Source organism: Triplophysa dalaica, chromosome 14 (genome assembly GCF_015846415.1).
Source record: "Triplophysa dalaica isolate WHDGS20190420 chromosome 14, ASM1584641v1, whole genome shotgun sequence".
NCBI classification, from domain to species: Eukaryota; Metazoa; Chordata; class Actinopteri; order Cypriniformes; family Nemacheilidae; genus Triplophysa; species Triplophysa dalaica.
Window position 1 is genome coordinate 12,890,109 of NC_079555.1, and position 19,876 is coordinate 12,909,984.

At 38.2% G+C, this 19,876-nt stretch overlaps 2 protein-coding genes across 2 annotated transcripts in view; one reads left to right on the forward strand and one right to left on the reverse strand.

The window, feature by feature from the left end:
- Positions 1–19,876, forward strand: part of LOC130435844 (uncharacterized) — a 476,195-nt gene that overhangs the window by 442,952 nt on the left and 13,367 nt on the right. The window lies entirely within an intron of this gene.
- On the reverse strand, positions 16,933–19,129 carry rap2b (RAP2B, member of RAS oncogene family). The gene has a single exon (XM_056766694.1). The coding sequence runs from the start codon at positions 18,775–18,777 to the stop codon at positions 18,226–18,228; it is 552 nt and encodes a 183-aa protein (XP_056622672.1). The 5' UTR covers positions 18,778–19,129; the 3' UTR covers positions 16,933–18,225.

A 19,876-nucleotide genomic window follows, 5' to 3' on the forward strand; every position in this document is an offset into this window, starting at 1 on the left:
AATAACATCTCTAAAATAGGAAGAATAAATACTAAAAAGTAAATACATGGGGGCACGGTGGCTTAGTGGTTAGCACGTTCGCCTCACACCTCCAGGGTTGGGGGTTCGATTCCCGCTTCCGACTTGTGTGTGTGGAGTTTGCATGTTCTCCCCGTGCCTCGGGGGTTTCCTCCGGGTACTCCGGTTTCCTCCCCTGGTCCAAAGACATGCATGGTAGGTTGATTGGCATCTCTGGAAAAATTGTCCGTAGGGTGTGAGTGTGTGAGTGAATGAATGAGTGAGTGTGTGTGCCCTGCGATGGGTTGGCACTCCATCCAGGGTGTATCCTGCCTTGATGCCCGATGACTCCTGAGATAGGCGCAGGCTCCCCGTGACCCGAGGTAGTTCGGATAAGCGGTAGAAAATGGATGGATGGAAGTAAATACATAAATTACAGTATTTATCAATCAAATAAATAAAAAATATGACTAAAAGCAGATAGTTAATATGTTAAAAAGATTTGGTTAAATAAAAAAAGTGTTAGTATATATATAAATATTTACATTTAGTCATTTTCTACTTTAAAAAACTAATAAATAATTAATATATTTAACAGCACATTTTGATAATATAAATTAACATAATATAAATAAATGTTACAGTTTTTATATGTTTTCAGTGTTTATAGTAAATATTAAAGAAAGATGAGTTTTCCAATTAATATGTGACATGAGGATCATCACACTTGGGTGTCCGTGGCATCTAAAAACACCATTGAAACATTGACAACACCTGCCCTAACCCTCCAAAAATTTCATTTGCACTTTATTTAGCATGTAGATTATATGCAATGTATTTGAGTAAGGTTAAACTCTCTTTAAAGGGACAGTTTACCCAAAATAAAAATTCAGTGATCCTTAAATTGTTCGAAAGCTGTATTCCTTTATTTTTTCTGTTGAACACAAAAGAAGATGCTTCGAAGAACATGGAAAACCAAAGATTTCTGTGGCACAATAGTGTTTTTCCCTCTACTATGAAAGTCAATAGTGCCCTAGAACTGTTTGGTTGCAAACATTCTTCTCAATATCTTTCTTTGTGTTCAGCAGAACAATGAACTCTATACAGATTTGAAACAACATGAGGGTGAGCAAATGACAGAAATTTCAGTATTTAATGAAGTATCCCTTTAAGAACACCCGGCCTAACTACATAAGGCAATGCTTAACAAAAGCACATTTAGAGATATTTCATGAAAAACTGCAGTATTTGCAAACACAAAAACACTTACTGACAGATTATTCACAATCGGAAATGGACACCATGTAAAGACGGACAAATTTAGGCTCCTCAGAGAAACATTTCACACGCCCACAGAGTCTCACACATACATATCAACACCTAGTGCATACTACGATTCAAACACCCCCCTACACACACACCTCTTGGTATCTGCAATGAGTCATGCTCCAGGAAAATTCTTTGGAAACCTTTGGAAATGCACTCTCAGACTTCCGGTTCCTGTTCTCACTTGCTGTTCAGCTTCCACAGTAACAAACCCATCCATCCATCCATCCATTTTCTACCGCTTATCCGAAACTACCTCGGGTCACGGGAGTAACAAACCCAAATGAGCAAATCACGTCACACAGAGAAACAGTTGTGTCCATCTCTTGCTTATTCAATATGTTTTTGCAACTTAATAAACCTAACAAATTTCATTGACCACACAATGATAGGTAGGTGATAAAACAGGAGGAAAAATCCCATGCCATGTCTGAGAATCAGAATATAATTTATATAGCAACTACCCGTAATACCCTATGGCAACAACATAATATGCTAAATCCAACCAATCACATCTACAGATGTGGGGGGCGGATTCAGAAAACATTTGTTAGAAAATTATTCTTAACTGCCAATTTTATTTTAGAGAAAAATTAGGAATGTGTTGTTTTCCCCAAAAAACGTATTAAGGCTGTTCTTAAATGATTTTCTCAAGATCGATTTATATGTCATTTTATTCTTATGGAAAAAAAATTCTTAAGAAAATATTTGAAAAAAATCTTAAGAAGGAACATTCTTATGAGCTTCATATAATTTATTATAAGAACAATCTTATATTTTGTAACAGTTTGGTGAATCCGGCTCCTGCTTTGCAACACCTTGGCAACCATTCACAGCATCCTATAGTATCAACACGACCAAAAACATCACATCATGCCATATAACCATATGGATGACACACTTTTCGTAAACAGAAGAAGTTAATTACAAAAAACAGTGTCATGAATACATCAAAAGACAATGAAACTCAATACACAACACATGCTTCTAGCAAATGCTTCAATCTATTACACGGTAATACAGGAAAGATAGACAGCTTGACTCCGCCGCCAACTTTAAATTAGCTTCTAGCTATCAGCTTTTAGCGTTCACCTTACGAAACAGTGAGGTCAGTGTGTAAAATGCACAGAAACAGAAATAAGGATTCCCAAACTCCGAGAGGATGCAGCAGACTTAATGTATTACTCATCTTGGAGTCATCGCTGGAATGACAGCACTGTTGTCATGCACCTTTAGATTGGATCACCGGCAGGCAACGAGAAAACCACAAACAAAAGGCCTATTGGTAGATCGTTGGTGATGTCATTGGTTTGACATGGCAACAAAAGCTCTAATCTAAATTGGCATTCATGGTATTTTACAGCAAGTAATCTGATTTCCCAGCATTTAAGATTAACGGATGTAATAAAAATCTCAGTCATTTGTTTTTGATTGCTCCTGCAGGAATCTTATGCATTGTGTGATTGTATGACTCACTGTACATATTGAGGAAAAGTCCAGTTGAAAATGTAAAATATTCTATACCTGAAACACACCTGTTACAATTTGTGATCAATTGATAAGAACTTTGTGAATATAAATGTCCCCGGTTTTACAGACAAGACTTAAGCCTGGTCACAAACGCAAATGCATGTCTAAACTGCACTTAACAAAAAAACTTTGCATTAACATATCTTAAGATATTTTAGTTTTGTTGCTACAGTAGCCCACGGACTGTAAGTAAATATATTTTTGATTAAGTTTTATATCATATTAACTTCAAAATGACACTCGGGAACATTTGCATTTCTAATTTTAAGATTCAGTGATATCTGTTTGTAGGTTTTAACCCCCCAAGTTTGGCATAGATAGACTAGAGAGTGCGCTTCTGTGTAGGTGTTTCCATGTTTTGGAAACAGAGGTAAATTTTGGAAGAAGAGGTAAAGCCAACAACAAGTCAGTGTTCATTCCAGGTCCTAAACTTAATTAATCTGACCAATGTAACATACCCACTTTTACAGATCACTCAACACTATCCACCGAAGATATTACTGATATCTTGTATTCTAATCATTGTCAGTGTGTGCGTGCGGTTCTAATTGGACGTCTGCCCACTAACCCAGAAACCTTGCGCACACCCATTCCCCCACGCATGTTGGAACAAGACAACACTGTTGAACTCAAGAGACATTAGCCATATAGTCTTTCATTCAATACTCCCACTGTCTGTGTGTGTGTGCGAGACAAATGGATGTTTGTGACCGCTGGGGCAGTGAAGCCGCATTCTGTCAGAGCGAGAGTGGGGCAAGGGCAGATTCTGACGCCTTTGAGCGAGAGCTCAATATGCAAGAAAAAGAGACTTTTATTCCTGCTCTGGACAATAGTGCCAGCCAGCGAGCAGCACCGCACAGTTCTCTCCATTAGCTCTGCACTGGCAAGGGGTTACACGCAATCTTCCTTTCAGTACTTTCAAAGAACTCTGTAGGTCTCATCATCTAATGACTGCTTCAGACCATTTGTTAATTCCCTCCCTCTTACAGTCGCTCATAGTCCTCGAACTCAGACATGCCCGATTCATCCAAGCCGTCTCAATAGTATCAGCTTGCAGGCGTGCAACCCAACCCTATCTTATCAGCTGCAGGCCAAGAAACAGACCTACCCGAAATACAGTCAGGAGTTTACCCTCCCCACACAACTCTCTTTAAGAGAGAAGCATGAAGACTGAATTCACCACAAAAGAATGTGCAGCTGAGAGAGGGTGAAATATTATGTGTGCGTGTGGCTACTAACAGACCGCGGCCAAACTGTTAGGCTTCCCACCCATTAGACTAACAACATGTGTGAAAAAGTTTTTGTAAGACTTCATTTTAAGGTGTGTACAGTCTTCAACGATTCTATACAGAAAGTATACAATAAGTAATTCCAAAATCATGTTATTTTTCAATACTGTCCTGTTTATTTGAAGGTTTTACCAAAAAAGCTCACCAACAGAAAGTTGTCCACAAGCATTTTCCCTGAGGATGCATGGAACTCTTGAAAGAATATGAAGACATCTTTGCTCAAGGTGACTCAGTTTCACATCCGAGTTAAATTTTCCAGCCATTTCTCCATCTGTATATTGAGACTCACATTAGAGAAACAGAAAGATGGTTTCATGACAACAAAAATTGTCGACTAATGGTAAAACATTTACTTTAAAATAATAAAATATTTGTATTTGTAGGTGGCATCTACCTGCAGGGACAACCAGAATTGACCAGACTAACAGAACCTGTTGGTCCAAGCAATGGAAGATTTCGTTTGGTACCACTGCAGACAAGGCACACTGCATTAATAATGTTTTAGTAGACACTCCAAATATAAAGTGTATATAACTATAAATAGTTCATATAAATATAAACTATAAATGTAGATACATGGATGAATGCAGGATATAATGTGAATGATGAATACTACATTTAATTTGAGCTGTGACATGGCTGCCGAATAAGTCATGCTATGTTACAAAACAATCTCAGATTTACATTTTCTCATATTACCCTTCACCCTCTGCAACTATTGCAGTGTGGATGTTCTCGCAATTATTACCCAACGCCGTTTCCCTTTCCATAGGGAATTTATCCGATTTATTTCTACACTGACTTTCATGTACTTATTTTTCATAAAAAGACTGCCCTTTTTCCTTATGAAACCTAGTTTCTGGTTGGAATCCCCCACCTTATAATATTATCACATATGGATTCAGGGGAATATAACTAATATGCACAGCATAAAATAATCTCTTAGCTGTGCGTTATTAAGATTTCACACATTTCTGACAGGGACTGCAGCAACATCCTGTGAGAACTTTTTAGTTACTGCTATCGCATGCTGTTGCAAATTATAAAACGCACGTGCCACTGCCAGTTTTGTAAAAAAAAAAAGGTATCGTACACTTAATACCTCCTTTGTAATATGTACAATAATAGTGAGAGACAGTGACAAGTCTTACATCCCCTCAGTTACACAGTGTGTGAAATACATCACCATAGCAACTATCAGAAGAGAACCTCTGGAATTTAGTTCTTACATTAGACAGATATTCTTCCTCACTCGTTCATCTTGAATGAATCCAGTTTTTTTCTGTCAGAGTGCAGCCAATGCAATGACCTCACTTTAATCTCTCTCTCTCTCTCTCTCTCTCTCTCTCTCTGAGACCTGTCAATCACAGGTTGTAATAAACACTGATTGGCTAATTTAACCAGATTAACAGCAATTAGACTCACGATAATAAAATCTGATGAGATTTAAAATGTGTGTGACTTTTGAAGGGTAAAGGTTTTGTGGGCAAACTAAACTTATATGCGGAAATAATTCTACCTCATTATGTTGATGAAAGGAGATAAGTGGTTGTCAGTGTGCTGGATATGTATTCATACACTCACTATGAATGGCTCGTTGGCTACATGTCACCTGAGAACTTTGGTAAAGTGTTAAAAATTCATTAGGTCATATTGAGTCGCCCCCTCAATGCAGGAGCATTATGAAAAATAATTATACTTGTATATATTATATATGCACTACTGTATAACAAGAACATGAAATTAATATATAATACTATATTAGCAATGAAATATTGAGGAACAGAGCAAAACTATAAAAAATTATTTTGTTTCAAAATGGCAAGAAGAAAAACAATCCATATAGATCAGAGAACTGACTATATTGCAAAAGCTGTTAGGCTATCTTGAGTAATGGGATAGCACTGCGTATTAGTCTTTAATAGGATACATATGTGTCTGCAAATACACATACACATGCAGAGACCCATCACATGCTACGAGTCTTACAAGGCAAGTTCCTTTGAAGAGCCATGGTCACAAGGAACGTCTAGACATCAAATGTCACAGAGTTCAGTTTGTTAATGCATTCATTCTCTATTACTTAACTGTTGAACTTTTACACATGGTTGCTGTCAGTCCGCTTAAAGCTTGTCAAATGTAGCCAAAAATCTGTTCATTCAGAGACTAGTAGAAGAAAAACAGATTTTCACCTGTTCTTGACCAATTAACAGATGCTTACACGTTGCCCCTTGAAGGAATGAACCTTTTTTCATTTTGATATGTCCATACGTGAATGTTAACCATTCAACTCCTGTTTCAACAGACTGAAACTGACCTTAAAAGAGCAGGCTGTTGTTTATTTCAAGTCTACAAGCACTGCAATCCGAAGGCTGAATTTTTACGAACAGGATTAAAGGTTTCACAGGATGACCTATGAGGAAATATTGTTCGTTGCTTAGCGACACACAAAACTTGATGCCTCTCAATGCTTTATCCTTTATTTTTCTTGGGCCAACTTTGGCCTAGTTACTCAATATTAGTCTCAGTCTTGTACGTCACGCCCACGGACCGTTGGCTGAACGTCTGATGCATAAGGCACACTTTCCAGGAAACACTTTTGCACATTCAAAGTCATCATCTGATTGGTTGAATTTCAAAGGATTTCCGGAAGACGAATGTGTCGCGTTCTATAATGGTCCGCCTGGAAACAACACGAAGCTGTGTGAAATGTTTCCTAACATTTAAGTTAGGTGCTATATAGAATCACCGAAGAACCATACAGGGACTTAACAGGTTCTTTATACGGAAACGGTGAAATATAGCACCTCGGTAACCCCAAAGAACCTCTGAAGAACCACGGAAGCACCAAGATATGGTTGCATATAGCTCTAAAGTTGGTTTCGCTATATGATTACGAGCATAGAACAACTTTTAGTGCTATAAAACACTTTTTAGAGTTTACACTATATAAAATAAAGGTGCTTAAAATGGTTCTTCACAGCGATGCCATAAAATAAAAAAATTGCTTCAACAAAGAACCATTCAAAGGTTGTTTAGGCAACAATCTATTTCTTGCCTTTTTATAATATGAAGAACCACAAAGGACCTTTTTGTGAAACAGAAAGGTTCATCAGATGTTAAAGGCTCTCTATGGAACCATTGAGACATAACATTTTTTTAAACAGTCACACTGTTCTGTACTGGTCTTCTATTGGACACAAATCTCCAAGTGATACAAATTCACAGGTCAGATGTTTTCATGTGAGCTTCAGTTTCTGGTTTATTACATTTGCAAGAGTGACCGTTGTAGTCTAGACAAAAATGTGATGGCTAACACTAACACATATCAAGGTTCAAGTCCTTGCACTCAGGCCCAGCACTCACATATTCTGGTTGGGCAGATATATATAATTCATTCAGAATAATTTCTTGATTACATTCATAATCTGTACATTTCTTCTTACATTTTTACAGGTCTTTTGCGTGATTTAATTGACAGATCATTATTTAATAGATTGTACAAATATGTTTTTATTAAGTATTTAATAAAAAGTATTCCATTTTAATTTTTTTTTTTTCAACTGAATATTTTGGAAGCGCCCACGAAATATATGGGGGGGACAATTCTCCCCCAAGACCCAGCCCTGCTTGCACTTAAGTATTTATTCATTATTCATTACTATGTCCTTTTTACCATATAATTTAATTTATGAAATCACTAATTTCCTTCCTCTCCCAAATGAATGTGGGAATTTTCAGTCAGTAGAGTTCACATGCATCTGGACTTGATGTGACCATCAAGGATACCCAATTCAACACACTAAATTTAGGACATTCTTATTGGTAAAGCTAATGCAGGGTTTGAGTTTGCTATGGTTGCAACCCAGCATTTAAACAAAGTACAGAGATTGATCACAGCCAAATTTGCTATGTTTCTGCTCTTTTCAGACATAGATCTGGGAAAATCTGTTCTTTAGGAATCTTCTCTCACAGAGCCATATGGTGCCTGCTGGGTACTGATAAACCTCCCAGACAGGCTCCCCACCCTTCACACACACGCAAAGAATCAGATAACATTTCTAAAGTAACTCGGAATATAAACTCCAATCTACATGCAATATGTAGTCTACATAATACGGGACGGCTAAAATCATACATTTTAGTTAGAACACAGTTGAGTCGTCTATGCTTGAGACCATGTGTGGAGAGAAACAGAGCTGTTAAAAGGAGGCAGAAATTCCTTCTTCTGACTTACTCTGGATCAAGACACGAAACCCCATCTGTTCTTCAAACCCTTTAAACACAATCTCACAGACATCTCAAAACCCACCTTTACGCACAGGCAACTCATTCAGTAACACTTCGTTACTTGGAAATGAAAGCCCCACTTACATCACAAAGTGGTCTAATATAACCTCGCTTATCAAATCAAAATTAAATAATTGTGACCCTGGATCACAAAACCAGTCTTAAGGAGCACGGAAACATTTTTATGAAAAGACAAAACAAAATTATCGATTTTTTATCCCAAAAATCATTAGGATATTAAGTAAAGATCATTTCCATGATGATATTTTGAACATTTCCAACCTTAAATACAGTATATAAAAACTTTATTTTTGTGAGTGGATGGTCTGCCAGAGTGCCCCTGATTCACAACTTCAAAGGCCATTTTCTCAATATTTAGATTTTTGGCACTCTCAGATTCCCGAGTTTAAAAACGCTTGTATCTCAGCCAGATATTGTCCTATTTTAACAGCTCATACATCAATAGAACTCTTATTTAATTTTGAAAAATTGACCCATAAAACCCATTGTTGTCCAGGTCACATTTTAGTTTGGTCAAATAGTTTGATTACATTTCAAGCCAAGGTTAAATGGACCCAAACAGACCCACGCCATTTTAAAACCCTTTCCCCCCTATTAGGGCTGCGACTTGGCCGACTGAACATGAGAAGTTTTGTGATGCCCTAAAGCAAGAGACTTAACAAAGTACTGTATTTAAACAAGAGCCTGAGGGTAAAGCATACACACGGGGGAGGGGAAGTGACATGGCTCCTTGTTCTTGCATGGGAACAAGTCTGTTTGGGAGCACTTCCTGCTTTGAGACGAACCATGTTTTACAGGTAAATAAAATACAGGCTTTGCAGTCATAAGCAAAATGAAATTACCAGAGCTGTGTAGTTATTACAGCCTTAAATTACCATATAGCTAAGCGAGATATTACAACCTTTCTTATCCTCCTTTCCACAGATTTAATTATTCTGCTCATACAGATAATGTACAGCACAAAGATTCAGTCAGTCAGCAATGTGGAAACATTAAAAATGATCTATAAAGTTAGGTTACTCCTGTCAACACTTAAAACGCTCTTGCAGAAAAGGCAAGAATACTTTTCTTTTAACAAGACCAATAAACAAATACAATCCAACGGAGTCAGCAGTGAGCATTTGTAGATGTTTAGTGCACTTGGCACTATATACATTAATACATTAAATCATGACTGTCGGTCAGAAACCTCATATCTTTTTTCATCAAAGCTTATGTCACCTTTCATGTTTGTCTTTTGGTTTCGCAAAAATGTTAAAAAGCTTTTCACCTTTGACAACGCAGTGTTTAATTCTTGAGAAAATGAAACTTCTTAAAATTTCCTGTTAGGTGGCAATTTTGGAGATACAATGTTTTATTTCAACAACGACAATATTTCTCATGATTTTGCTGGTGACATAAAATGAAATATCTAATTTTGCTAATTTCAGCTAATTTTGGTTTATCGTAAAAGCTAATAAAACAAGTACTGCAGGTTTCTTTTCTTTGTTGTATTTTCTTTTATATTTTCTTTTGCATTTTATATTATATTATTTTATATTTCATTTAAAAAAAAATATATATTAGTTGGGTTGACAGATATTGTCGCAAATTTTTTTATAACTAACTATATACCTTTTTTCATAAGATTGAACGTTTTCTATTTTGCAAACTTTTATGCTTATGTTAAGAGGACAACTATTTTTTATACCTGTTCACCAACATATTTTTTTTCATTTCTAACCAAAGATATCTATTGAATTTCATAAATAGTTTTGCTTTTAGTCATTTCACCCAGCCTCCACCTCTGTAAGACATTGAGAAAGTTTCCACATGTATGCTGCGAGTGTTGTTTTCTTTGGATGCCTCTCTAAACATCATTACACTATGGGTTCAGCATGCGCACGTGATACCATGGAACAAGATAGCAATGCTATCACTTGCAACCCCCATTCTGAGTTCCAACTGCCCTTTGACCCTTGAAACATACGTATATTCAGCACTTCAGCCTACCTTAAGATACATAATCTTTGGGTACTCAGTGACCGAATGAGGGATCTGAAAGAAGAGAATGAAATGGAGAAAAATGCTGGAGAAACAGCTTTACAGTTAGTCACAGAACAAGACAGGAAGTCTCAAATGGAACCACCCTTCCTTCCTGCCCAGCACTGGGATCACAGGCAACAGTTTGTGTGACACACACACACACACAGTGCTGGTATTGTGAAATGCAAATCACAGATCACGCTTTGATAGATAAACCATATAACACATTGAAAAAAACTAGCAAAAGCAATAGAAGGAGGCAAATGTGCAGTTGCTGTTGACAAACCGTTCCGGTTAAAGCTGCAAGAAGAGATGTGAAAGCTCTGTATGCAGAGGATAGATTAGGTCTGAGGTTAGCTTTATTTCTCAGCATAATCGTAAGAAATGCACTTCCTCCATTCTGGAACAACAGGAAATGGTCTGATCATCTGATCTCCAAACTGGCATCGTAAACAAATATTATCATGTCTTTAAAATGCTATAGCACGCTTAAAAGCTTAAAGGGATAGTTTAAACAAAATAAAAAAAAATCATCATTTACTCACCATCATGTCATTCCTAGCCTTTGTGACTTACTTTATTCTGCAGAACACAGAAGAAGATATTTTGAAGAACGTTGGGTAACCAAAAACATTGGCCACACTTGATTTCCACTATGGACACAAAACCACTCATTCATTTCTCAAAATATCATCTTTTGTGATTCACTGAAGATAGAATCATATAAAAGTTTTGAATTAATGACATGAATAATGAATGACAGATTTCCATTTTTGGGTGAAATACCCTTTAACTCTTTTCAAAGATGTTGCAACTAGAAGTTTTCCTGTGGCTCAGTGGTTAGAGCATGGCACTAACAATGCCAAGGTCATGGGTTTCTTAGTCAGAAACAAAATGTATTATGCAATGTAAATCGCTTTGGATAAAAGCATAAATGTAAATAAATCTTTATAGAGCGTTGGAAACATACACATTCTGCAGCATTCATTTTTTGGGAAAAGGTCAGGCGGATATCTAACAGCAGACATTAGCTGTATCTATGATATATCGACACAATAACCGTTACAGAGAACCAAGTTAGCAGATGCAATCAGAGTTCACACCTTTGAGTGGCAACGTGGTTGCAATCTCCTGTTTTGTCAGCTATTTCTGCAGTGGCTTATACGGTCAAAAAGAGGCTAACCACTCGGTGTGGTTACTTGAGCTTTAGAAACACAAACACACAGATCAGTACTGATAAAAGAGATCACTTCTTCCTCAAAAGGGAGGCTCAGTCTTATTTGTATGAGTTGACTGAAAGTTCCTCAATGAAACTGTAAAATATGTCCACACATATAAGAGAGATTTCAGTGATATGGGACATGGATCATGGAAATTACCCAATATTACCGGTTTTAACAAATAAAATGATGTTTCATCAGATTCTTCATCAATTGAATTTAAAAGGGCGTCTATTCATTTGCAAACAGTGTTTTGTGTTCTAGCAGTTTACTGACAAATACAAATAATTCTTAATATTTGTAGTTTCTACAGTGTAAATATTAATTTTACAGTTTTATTTTACAGAATTTTAACATGTTTTATTAATGCAGTAAAAATAGTGAAATTACGGAAATAAACTGCAATTTTACAAGATGGTTGTAGAGTAATGTTAAAAACATGTAAATTTACTCAAGAAATATATTTTACGCCTCAGGTGGTAGCGTATTACTGATTTTTTCACACTGTACGATCCCAAATACAAACTTATAAGTCAGTCTCAACAGATCATTTTCCATAAAACTAGAACCCAAAAGTCTCAGACACCCTAAAGGTTACGACTTTTCCTTGACATATTTTGCAACTCAAATTTTAAGCAATTGAATCATTAAAAAGCATATGGTAGGGGATAATGTGATAATTATATATGATCAAACAGCACAATGTTTAAAAATATGTCACTGTAGAAGTCTTTCATCCAAAAGACAGAGTAAAACGTGCAAAGTGAGAAGCCAAACTTCTGCTGGAAGTGATGCAGAAGAAAAGAGAGAGGAAAGAGGAAGCAGATAATGACCCCATTACACTATACAAATCTCTCTGTCTACAGGATACAAGCCTGCGTTTACCTCACCACTCTGAAGAAATGACCGACTGCCAGTGTGAACATAAACATCTTGCTAAAATCCTCCCTTTCAGAGGCGGATAACATTTACACAAGGAGGAATACACAGAGAAGACAAACGCTAGTATCAGAGAATCTTTCTCTGAGAGAATCTGAATGTGAACTTTCAAAAGGCTGCTTGTGTAAACATGTCAATTTTTGCGAAGGAGCGATATAGTCCTAAAGAGTTAGAGACAGAGGAGGCACACGTCTCTCCTTTAACTTCTCCAGAATCTTTCACCTACATTCATGACTGTGACAAAGTATTGCATAATAAAATACTTCCTTGCTTGCCGAAACTCGCTTGGCAGCAGACCTGTATCTAAGAATTTCTGACACAAAACTATAGACAACACCCTTTATAATCCTGCTATGTAGATAATGCATGACAAACAAACACACACAGACACACACAAAACAACAAACAAAAGAACTGTTCAGGGCAACAATGTCGGATACTACATCCATCAAACATGAAACATGTTCTTCTTTCCATCAAAAAGTAGTCTTTGCATTTAGGGTGATCAAGGAACAACATCTGACTGGTAAAACTGACATCTGACTGTGATGTCACAGAAAAACATTGGAATAAAGAACACACGGGTTGTGCGAAGAAACACATGATTCAGGGCATGTCACAGCATGTCTGTAGAAAGCACGTCTGACTGTAGTTTCAGCTCTTTGCTTACTGGGTGTCAGGAGGAAACTGGTCACATGACCTACGGCCTTAGGTCAAGAGTTTTGGGCAGCAAAGCACACTTCCTGTGACTGAGAGTTGACATACTATGTGTTCTGATGATATCATACCTGAAATTCTTGTTTTTGCATGGGCTTTGATGCCAGATAAATATGCTTAGCTAAAACATACTTAAATGCACCAATTTTGTACTTTATATACAAAAAACTATATTAGTGTTTAATACTTTACTAAGATAAATGTAAGATCCAAGTTTGATCAATTATTATTAAGTACTGAAGACTATATATTTAGCATATTAAGTACAAACTTAATGTGTGAAAATGGAGCACTTATGAAAGTGTATTTAGTGCAGTGATAATGGCTGTAAACAGATGAGACATTCAATAACATCATCAAAATACCATCAAATGAAGCAACCTAACTCGTGAGTTTCATCAGTAAAACCAAAAATCAAAGATCACTAAATGTAAGTTGGAGAACAAAATTTTGAAGCATTTTCACTTATTAAATTAAACTTGTTGTTACATAAAACAGCCAAACGTTAATGAAAATAAAAAAGATTAAAAGGAACAACAGAAAATCTTGTTTTTTTTTGTATGTCTGACTTGATCTAATTGAGAATATTTTAAAGAGCAATTCACAAGCAAGAAAATGATAACATTTGATTTGACTAGATCATTGACCGAACATCTACAAAATGTACATTTATGTAAATGAGTGCAGTTTTAAGCATTACTTGAATGAAACATATTTTAAACATGTTGTGTTTCAACGTTTAAATCTCACTGACGTGTCAGATATTTGGACCCGACTGTACACAAAACGCACCACAATATCAAAACCAGCTCCTCACAGGAAATTGTCTCTGTAAAGAAAAGGCAGATTATTCACCAATATGACATTTGTAAGGAGCCACACCTTCCATTGAAACCCAAAGCAAAGTAAAAGCAAAACTATCACATGCAGAGAGCACCTGAAACTTTCATTTGAATTTCTATCCGTATCAGCCCAAATGAAGCCGTTTAGAAAACAGACTGTGCAACTCATGAAATAAGTTAAGTAATCATTACAAAACCCTGTAGCTGTAGACATTTAATAAGCTACATCTGATACAGAAATAAATATTAGAGCGGGAAAGCTTTCCCGAACTGACTTGAATTGTAAACATGTCTCTGTATAACATTATAAACAAAGCAACTCTGTGTACTACACATTGAAACAAGTAATAAGGTAACCATTTTGTGTTAGGGTGGCATGTCTTGGCTCTGTTTAGACAGGCCCCGTTTCCATCTTCCATATACAAGCCCTACGCCATCAGGGACTCTGCGTCAAGACAAGCCCAGACTGCACAGCAGCAGGAATGAGAAAAATCACCGGAATCTGAGGGTATTCCCAGAACTGGCCACGGCTGTGACTGTAGGCATGGCTGCCTCCATCACTCTCTGTCCAGCCCTTCTGGCACGCACACACCCCTCCAATCATCTTCCCTCTCTGATGCTCTGAAAGAACCACACCTCGGGATGAATTATTTAAACAAGGGGTGGAATGGGGTTGTTTTCATGTCTGGATGTAAGTCAAACCGTATCACTTACCGAATGAGACTGTATCATGCTTCAACATACAGAAAACAGTCTCATTTAAGCTGTGGATCACATGGTTTATGACAACAGTTATGTTGGTATCCTAATACAAGACTTAAATAGAAAGTAAAGCAGGTATAGTGCTGCTTTTATGCATCATTCACAAATTTCTGAACAGGCACAAAGCAGCCATAACTCATCCATGTAGCGTATATATACATTGTTAAGCTATAGATGCTGTGTCCTCAAAATTGCTGAAAATTTTAAAAATGCTTTTCACAATATATTTGATTTAAAGATACGACATCACATTCATCAATAAAATGTCTGTACCCATAAATGTGTATTTAAAATGTCAACCGCATAACATTACACAGTCAGTTACTGTGAAAATGCACGTGCTACTGCACATATACACATTTAACAATTCAAAACACCTTTAGGATGTAGACTGCGATGGAAGGAAGCCTAAAAACAGACAAACTAACACAGGCACATTCGAACAGGCACACAAACAAACACACCACCCACATGCACTCAAGCTGTGGTGCAATACTTCCTTTAACACACTTGCAGCAATCTCTTGCGACAGGGTTGGCACTGTATTATAAAAGCTGAAAAGCACAATCACTCCAGGACTTTATCTAATACAGCAAACCAAGCGCTGGATTGCTTATCTTGAATATGAAATGCATACGTCAATATACAACATACAGATGTGCATAGAGTATAACAGTAATCAATAACCCTAATGTCAAAACCAGTTTCCATCTTCGAAACATCATCAGATGGTAAAATGCGCAACTTGACGATTTGAGCTCCAGAGCTACTTTTATGGACTTAACAATCGTTGTCATTCAGCAACAACAATGCGTCGCAAGGCACAGTGAAAAATCAATAGATAGTACTGCAGTCTTCACGGCCTAATCAGGGTCATATGGTGGCTCTTAATCCCCTTAAAACATACAATCTTCACATAGCAAAGCCACGGGGTACTGTCTCCGTGGCAACACGGTCACATGACACTGACACCAGAAGACCTGTGACTGCTCAGTCACCTCCACTTACTGACCACAGATCAGCTGAAGACACCTTCCTGTTAGACATAGAGAAGATATGAAAAAAAAACATATGTTGGCAAATTGTAGAGGAAGTGAAACTTTCACTCTTCGCAGTAGAAAATTGAGTAAAAAGTAACATCGAGTTATTCACCGCTTCCCCTATAAAAAGGTTGTTGAAAATCTAAGTTATTAACCAATTTGATGCTGCTTATAGCCTTAAGTTAAAACCGAGAGACAGCTCACCCAGCGAGACACCTACTAACCTCTCCAATACAGAAAGCACACCAAATTCCTGAAGTTTAAAAGTAAATGCAACATCACCTTAAAGACCATATAATAACCAACTCAGGAGGAATGAAGCATATAAATACTTTACACGTATATAATTATGTGCAGCGGGCACGCCTGGTTTTGAACATGGCCAAAAAAACCATCTGCTATTTCTAAACCTTTCCCAAACATCTGTTTTAACCCACGTTTTGCACGAAGTCGAAGTAAAAATCACTCCTGAAGCATTTCCACTCCTGTGTGTATCATTAAGTTATCACCATGCAAACACACGGGCCAGTCTAGAATGCAGCTGTGGAATGTTACCCTCCTCCTTCAACTCAAAGCATGCTTCGGTCACATGACAGCTTCTGCTACATGACCCCATTACTGTAACTCCACCCTCGGAGAGTTCATTATCAAGTTTCATCCGAATGCTACACAAGAGCACCTTATTTGTTTACGGTTTCATCAAAGTGTGTTAGACAGGGTCAGTCCTGAGAGACTGGACCTGTCAATCAAAGCAGCATAACTGGCAGCGGCACAAAGATACTCGCTTACATCTGAGAAACAGCACACGTCGTATATGTGTATTCATTGCAACATATAGTAGATTGCGTAAACCTTTTCACGTTAAATTGATGGATTACTTAAACATACCTACTCTTGAAAATGTGCAAGCAGAAAGAAGGGGAAACACGGTTCATGATTTTTTAAAAATGCAATTTGTATTAAAAGTCTCTTTAAAACAATCAGACAGCTGTTAAAATGCTAGTCTGAAATTAAACGTACAATCGGATTAGAATTTCAATGGTACATCACATTGTTAAAAACAAAATAACAAAAATCTGATTTAACTGGTCTAGAGAGACAGTGGTTTGTGGCTTTGAGTCTGGGGGCGTCAGTACCTGCGTTTCACACTATATTTGGCCAAACCTAGACCAGTTCCAAGAAAAGAGCCAAAAATTGTTTTACTGAAAGGCCCAAAAAAACTCAAAATAGTGATAACTGCCATTCCATTGACAATAGGCCTTTTAAACATTGTGAACCCCCAAAACAATCAGCAAGTGTAACAGTTAAGTACTTTGTGGATTGCCATGAACAGAGACTGCTTGCAGACCATTGCAGCTTGGCACTAAACTCTTGAACAGCTTTTAGGAAGGCACTCGACGCGATGACGTAAGCTCCGACGTCCTCACGTCACAACAGTAAAGTCCTAGCGCACGCTGGAGGAGGAGGAGAAGGGGGAAAAGTGGCACGTGAAAGTGTTTTTTTTCAGTTGTGACGTCATCCGCCGGCACAATAACAGCAAAATGACGCGATGCATTGATTCACGACGAGGGTCCTTTAATCAAACTCACGTACAGCAAGTTTTCCTCCCGTGTCTCAGTTTTCCGCGTCTTGGGGTTTAAGTTCCAGTTATGAGTGCAATCCGAAACGGGCGTCGATCGGCCACTTGTGTTGACATCAATGCTGTGCAATACTCCAACCCTAGCGGAATTCCTGAAGAGTGATCCACTATTCCAGGGGGTCTCCTCCTCCCCTTGAGGAACTCCTACTCCAAAAAAAGCCAAGGCCAGGGGGAGACACGTAGCTCAACAGTACAGAACTCCTAAAAATATAAAACAACAAAAACGAACGAATAACTACCGCTAGTTCGTGTCGCAAAAGACGACACCACACTGGCCGGCACCTGAAGAAGAAACAAAAACTCAGGAAAAACACAAGTGCCTTCAACGCGTCAGTTTGTCTAGATCCCAGAACATTCAAGTATTCTGTCGTGTAAACACTGGTTTCAATATTCTTTTGTCGTGTGCAAGACATGGTGGGACACTTTATAGGAATACTGATGACAGTTAACACCAGAAAATAAGCGATGTTTGTTGTGTCTTTGTCCTCGAGCAAACTTGTTAGTTCTCGTTTAATCTTACGGAGTCTTATTGACGTGCGGCTCACTCACCATTGCAAACAGGAAAGGGGACAAGTAATGCTTTTCTGTTTAAAGAATGACACAAGACGAGCAGCACTGATCGTCTCCATTTGGCGCCGAGGCATAGTTCATTTGTCGGACAATTTCTGCAAACAGTTCGTCCACCGAGCCTTTATTTTTGGCAGAAGTTTCCATAAACGGGCAGTTCCACTCGTCAGCCAGAGCTTTGCCTTCCCCGGAAGAGACTTCCCTCTCTCCTTCCAGATCCACCTTATTCCCCACTAAGATCATGGGCACTCGCTCGTACCGTTTCACGCGGATGATTTGATCCCGCATGGGTTTGATGTCCTGGAAGCTCTGTTGGTTGACCAGACTGTAAACGAGTATAAAGCCCTGGCCGTTTTTGATGTACAGATCGCGCATGGAGGCGAACTGCTCGGTCCCAGCCGTGTCCAGGATCTCCAGCACCGAGGGCGACGAGTCCACCTCGATCTCCTTGCGGTAGAAATCTTCGATCGTCGGATCGTACTTCTCGATGAAGGACCCGGTGACGAACTGCACAGTCAACGCCGATTTTCCCACGCCGCCGGATCCCAACACGACCACTTTGTATTCTCTCATGGCTGCTAATGCACAGGCAAGCAGTCACTCCCTCTCTCTCTCTCTTTCTCTAAAAGGCGCGTGCACCCGCTTTGAGCCGCCCTGCTGTTTCAGTCCGCCGTCCTTCCGCTCGCCGCCCGAACCCAGCCCGATCTCTGGCTCAGGGCGAGGTCGCTGCAGCACGATGTGTGTTCTGGGGTGAGAATGGGCTTGATTCTGGCCGTGCCCCAGCATTAGAAACGCATCGTGTTGTACCTTGCGCCGTGTCTGTGCTTCGGGAGCGATCAATTCATGCGCCTCTCTCTTGTCTCTATCGCACACGCGCGCAGTTTTCCTGCCCACAGAGCCTAAAGCGCGTCACGTCTTTACGTCACCGACACAGAGTTTCTTAAAGGCGCAGTCATCTTAATACACACGCTGGAAGTTTTTTTTATAGTGGGTACCACGCCTAGGTGAAAATATGCGTGTTGCAACTGCATGAGTCAGGACTGATTCTGGTCAGAGTCAGAAACCATTTAAGGGTAATCCAAAACGCGTGTTATATAATTCTGTAAAGTAAAAAAACTCGTCGGGGTGATTTAGTTGTGTTTTAACTATTGTGAAAGCCATGAAGAACTAAACATTTCTGTGTTGGTTTAGGACAGTGTTTATTTTGTTAACCTTTACAGACCCACCTGCCAAACTCTCGGACAACCTAAAGACTAAAGCTAAATTAGTATAATTTACAAGATTTTATGGTTTCCGATTAAAGATAACCTAAGTATGTTAACTAAATGATAATTAGATTGTTGTTAAAAATCACAAGTTAGGAGATGCATAGATTTTTTTTATACTTTGATGTTTTTAAGGAAATGTAATTTCTTCGATCATCGAAATTGCTTAAAGATAAAGTTTCCAAAGAAACATTATGTGCAATACCAGAGCATTTTAACATTTCATTCGGCTTTGTATCGACTGTGTATGCGCTATTGAATGCTCTGTCAGCATAATGTATTTGGTAAAGCTGGATATTCCCCTTTTATGTGACGTCAAATGTTTCTTAAAAACACAAAACCTGTATGAGGCCTATGCATAGGAATATGTCAGGTCAGAAGTGATTAAGACAAACTATAAATATCGT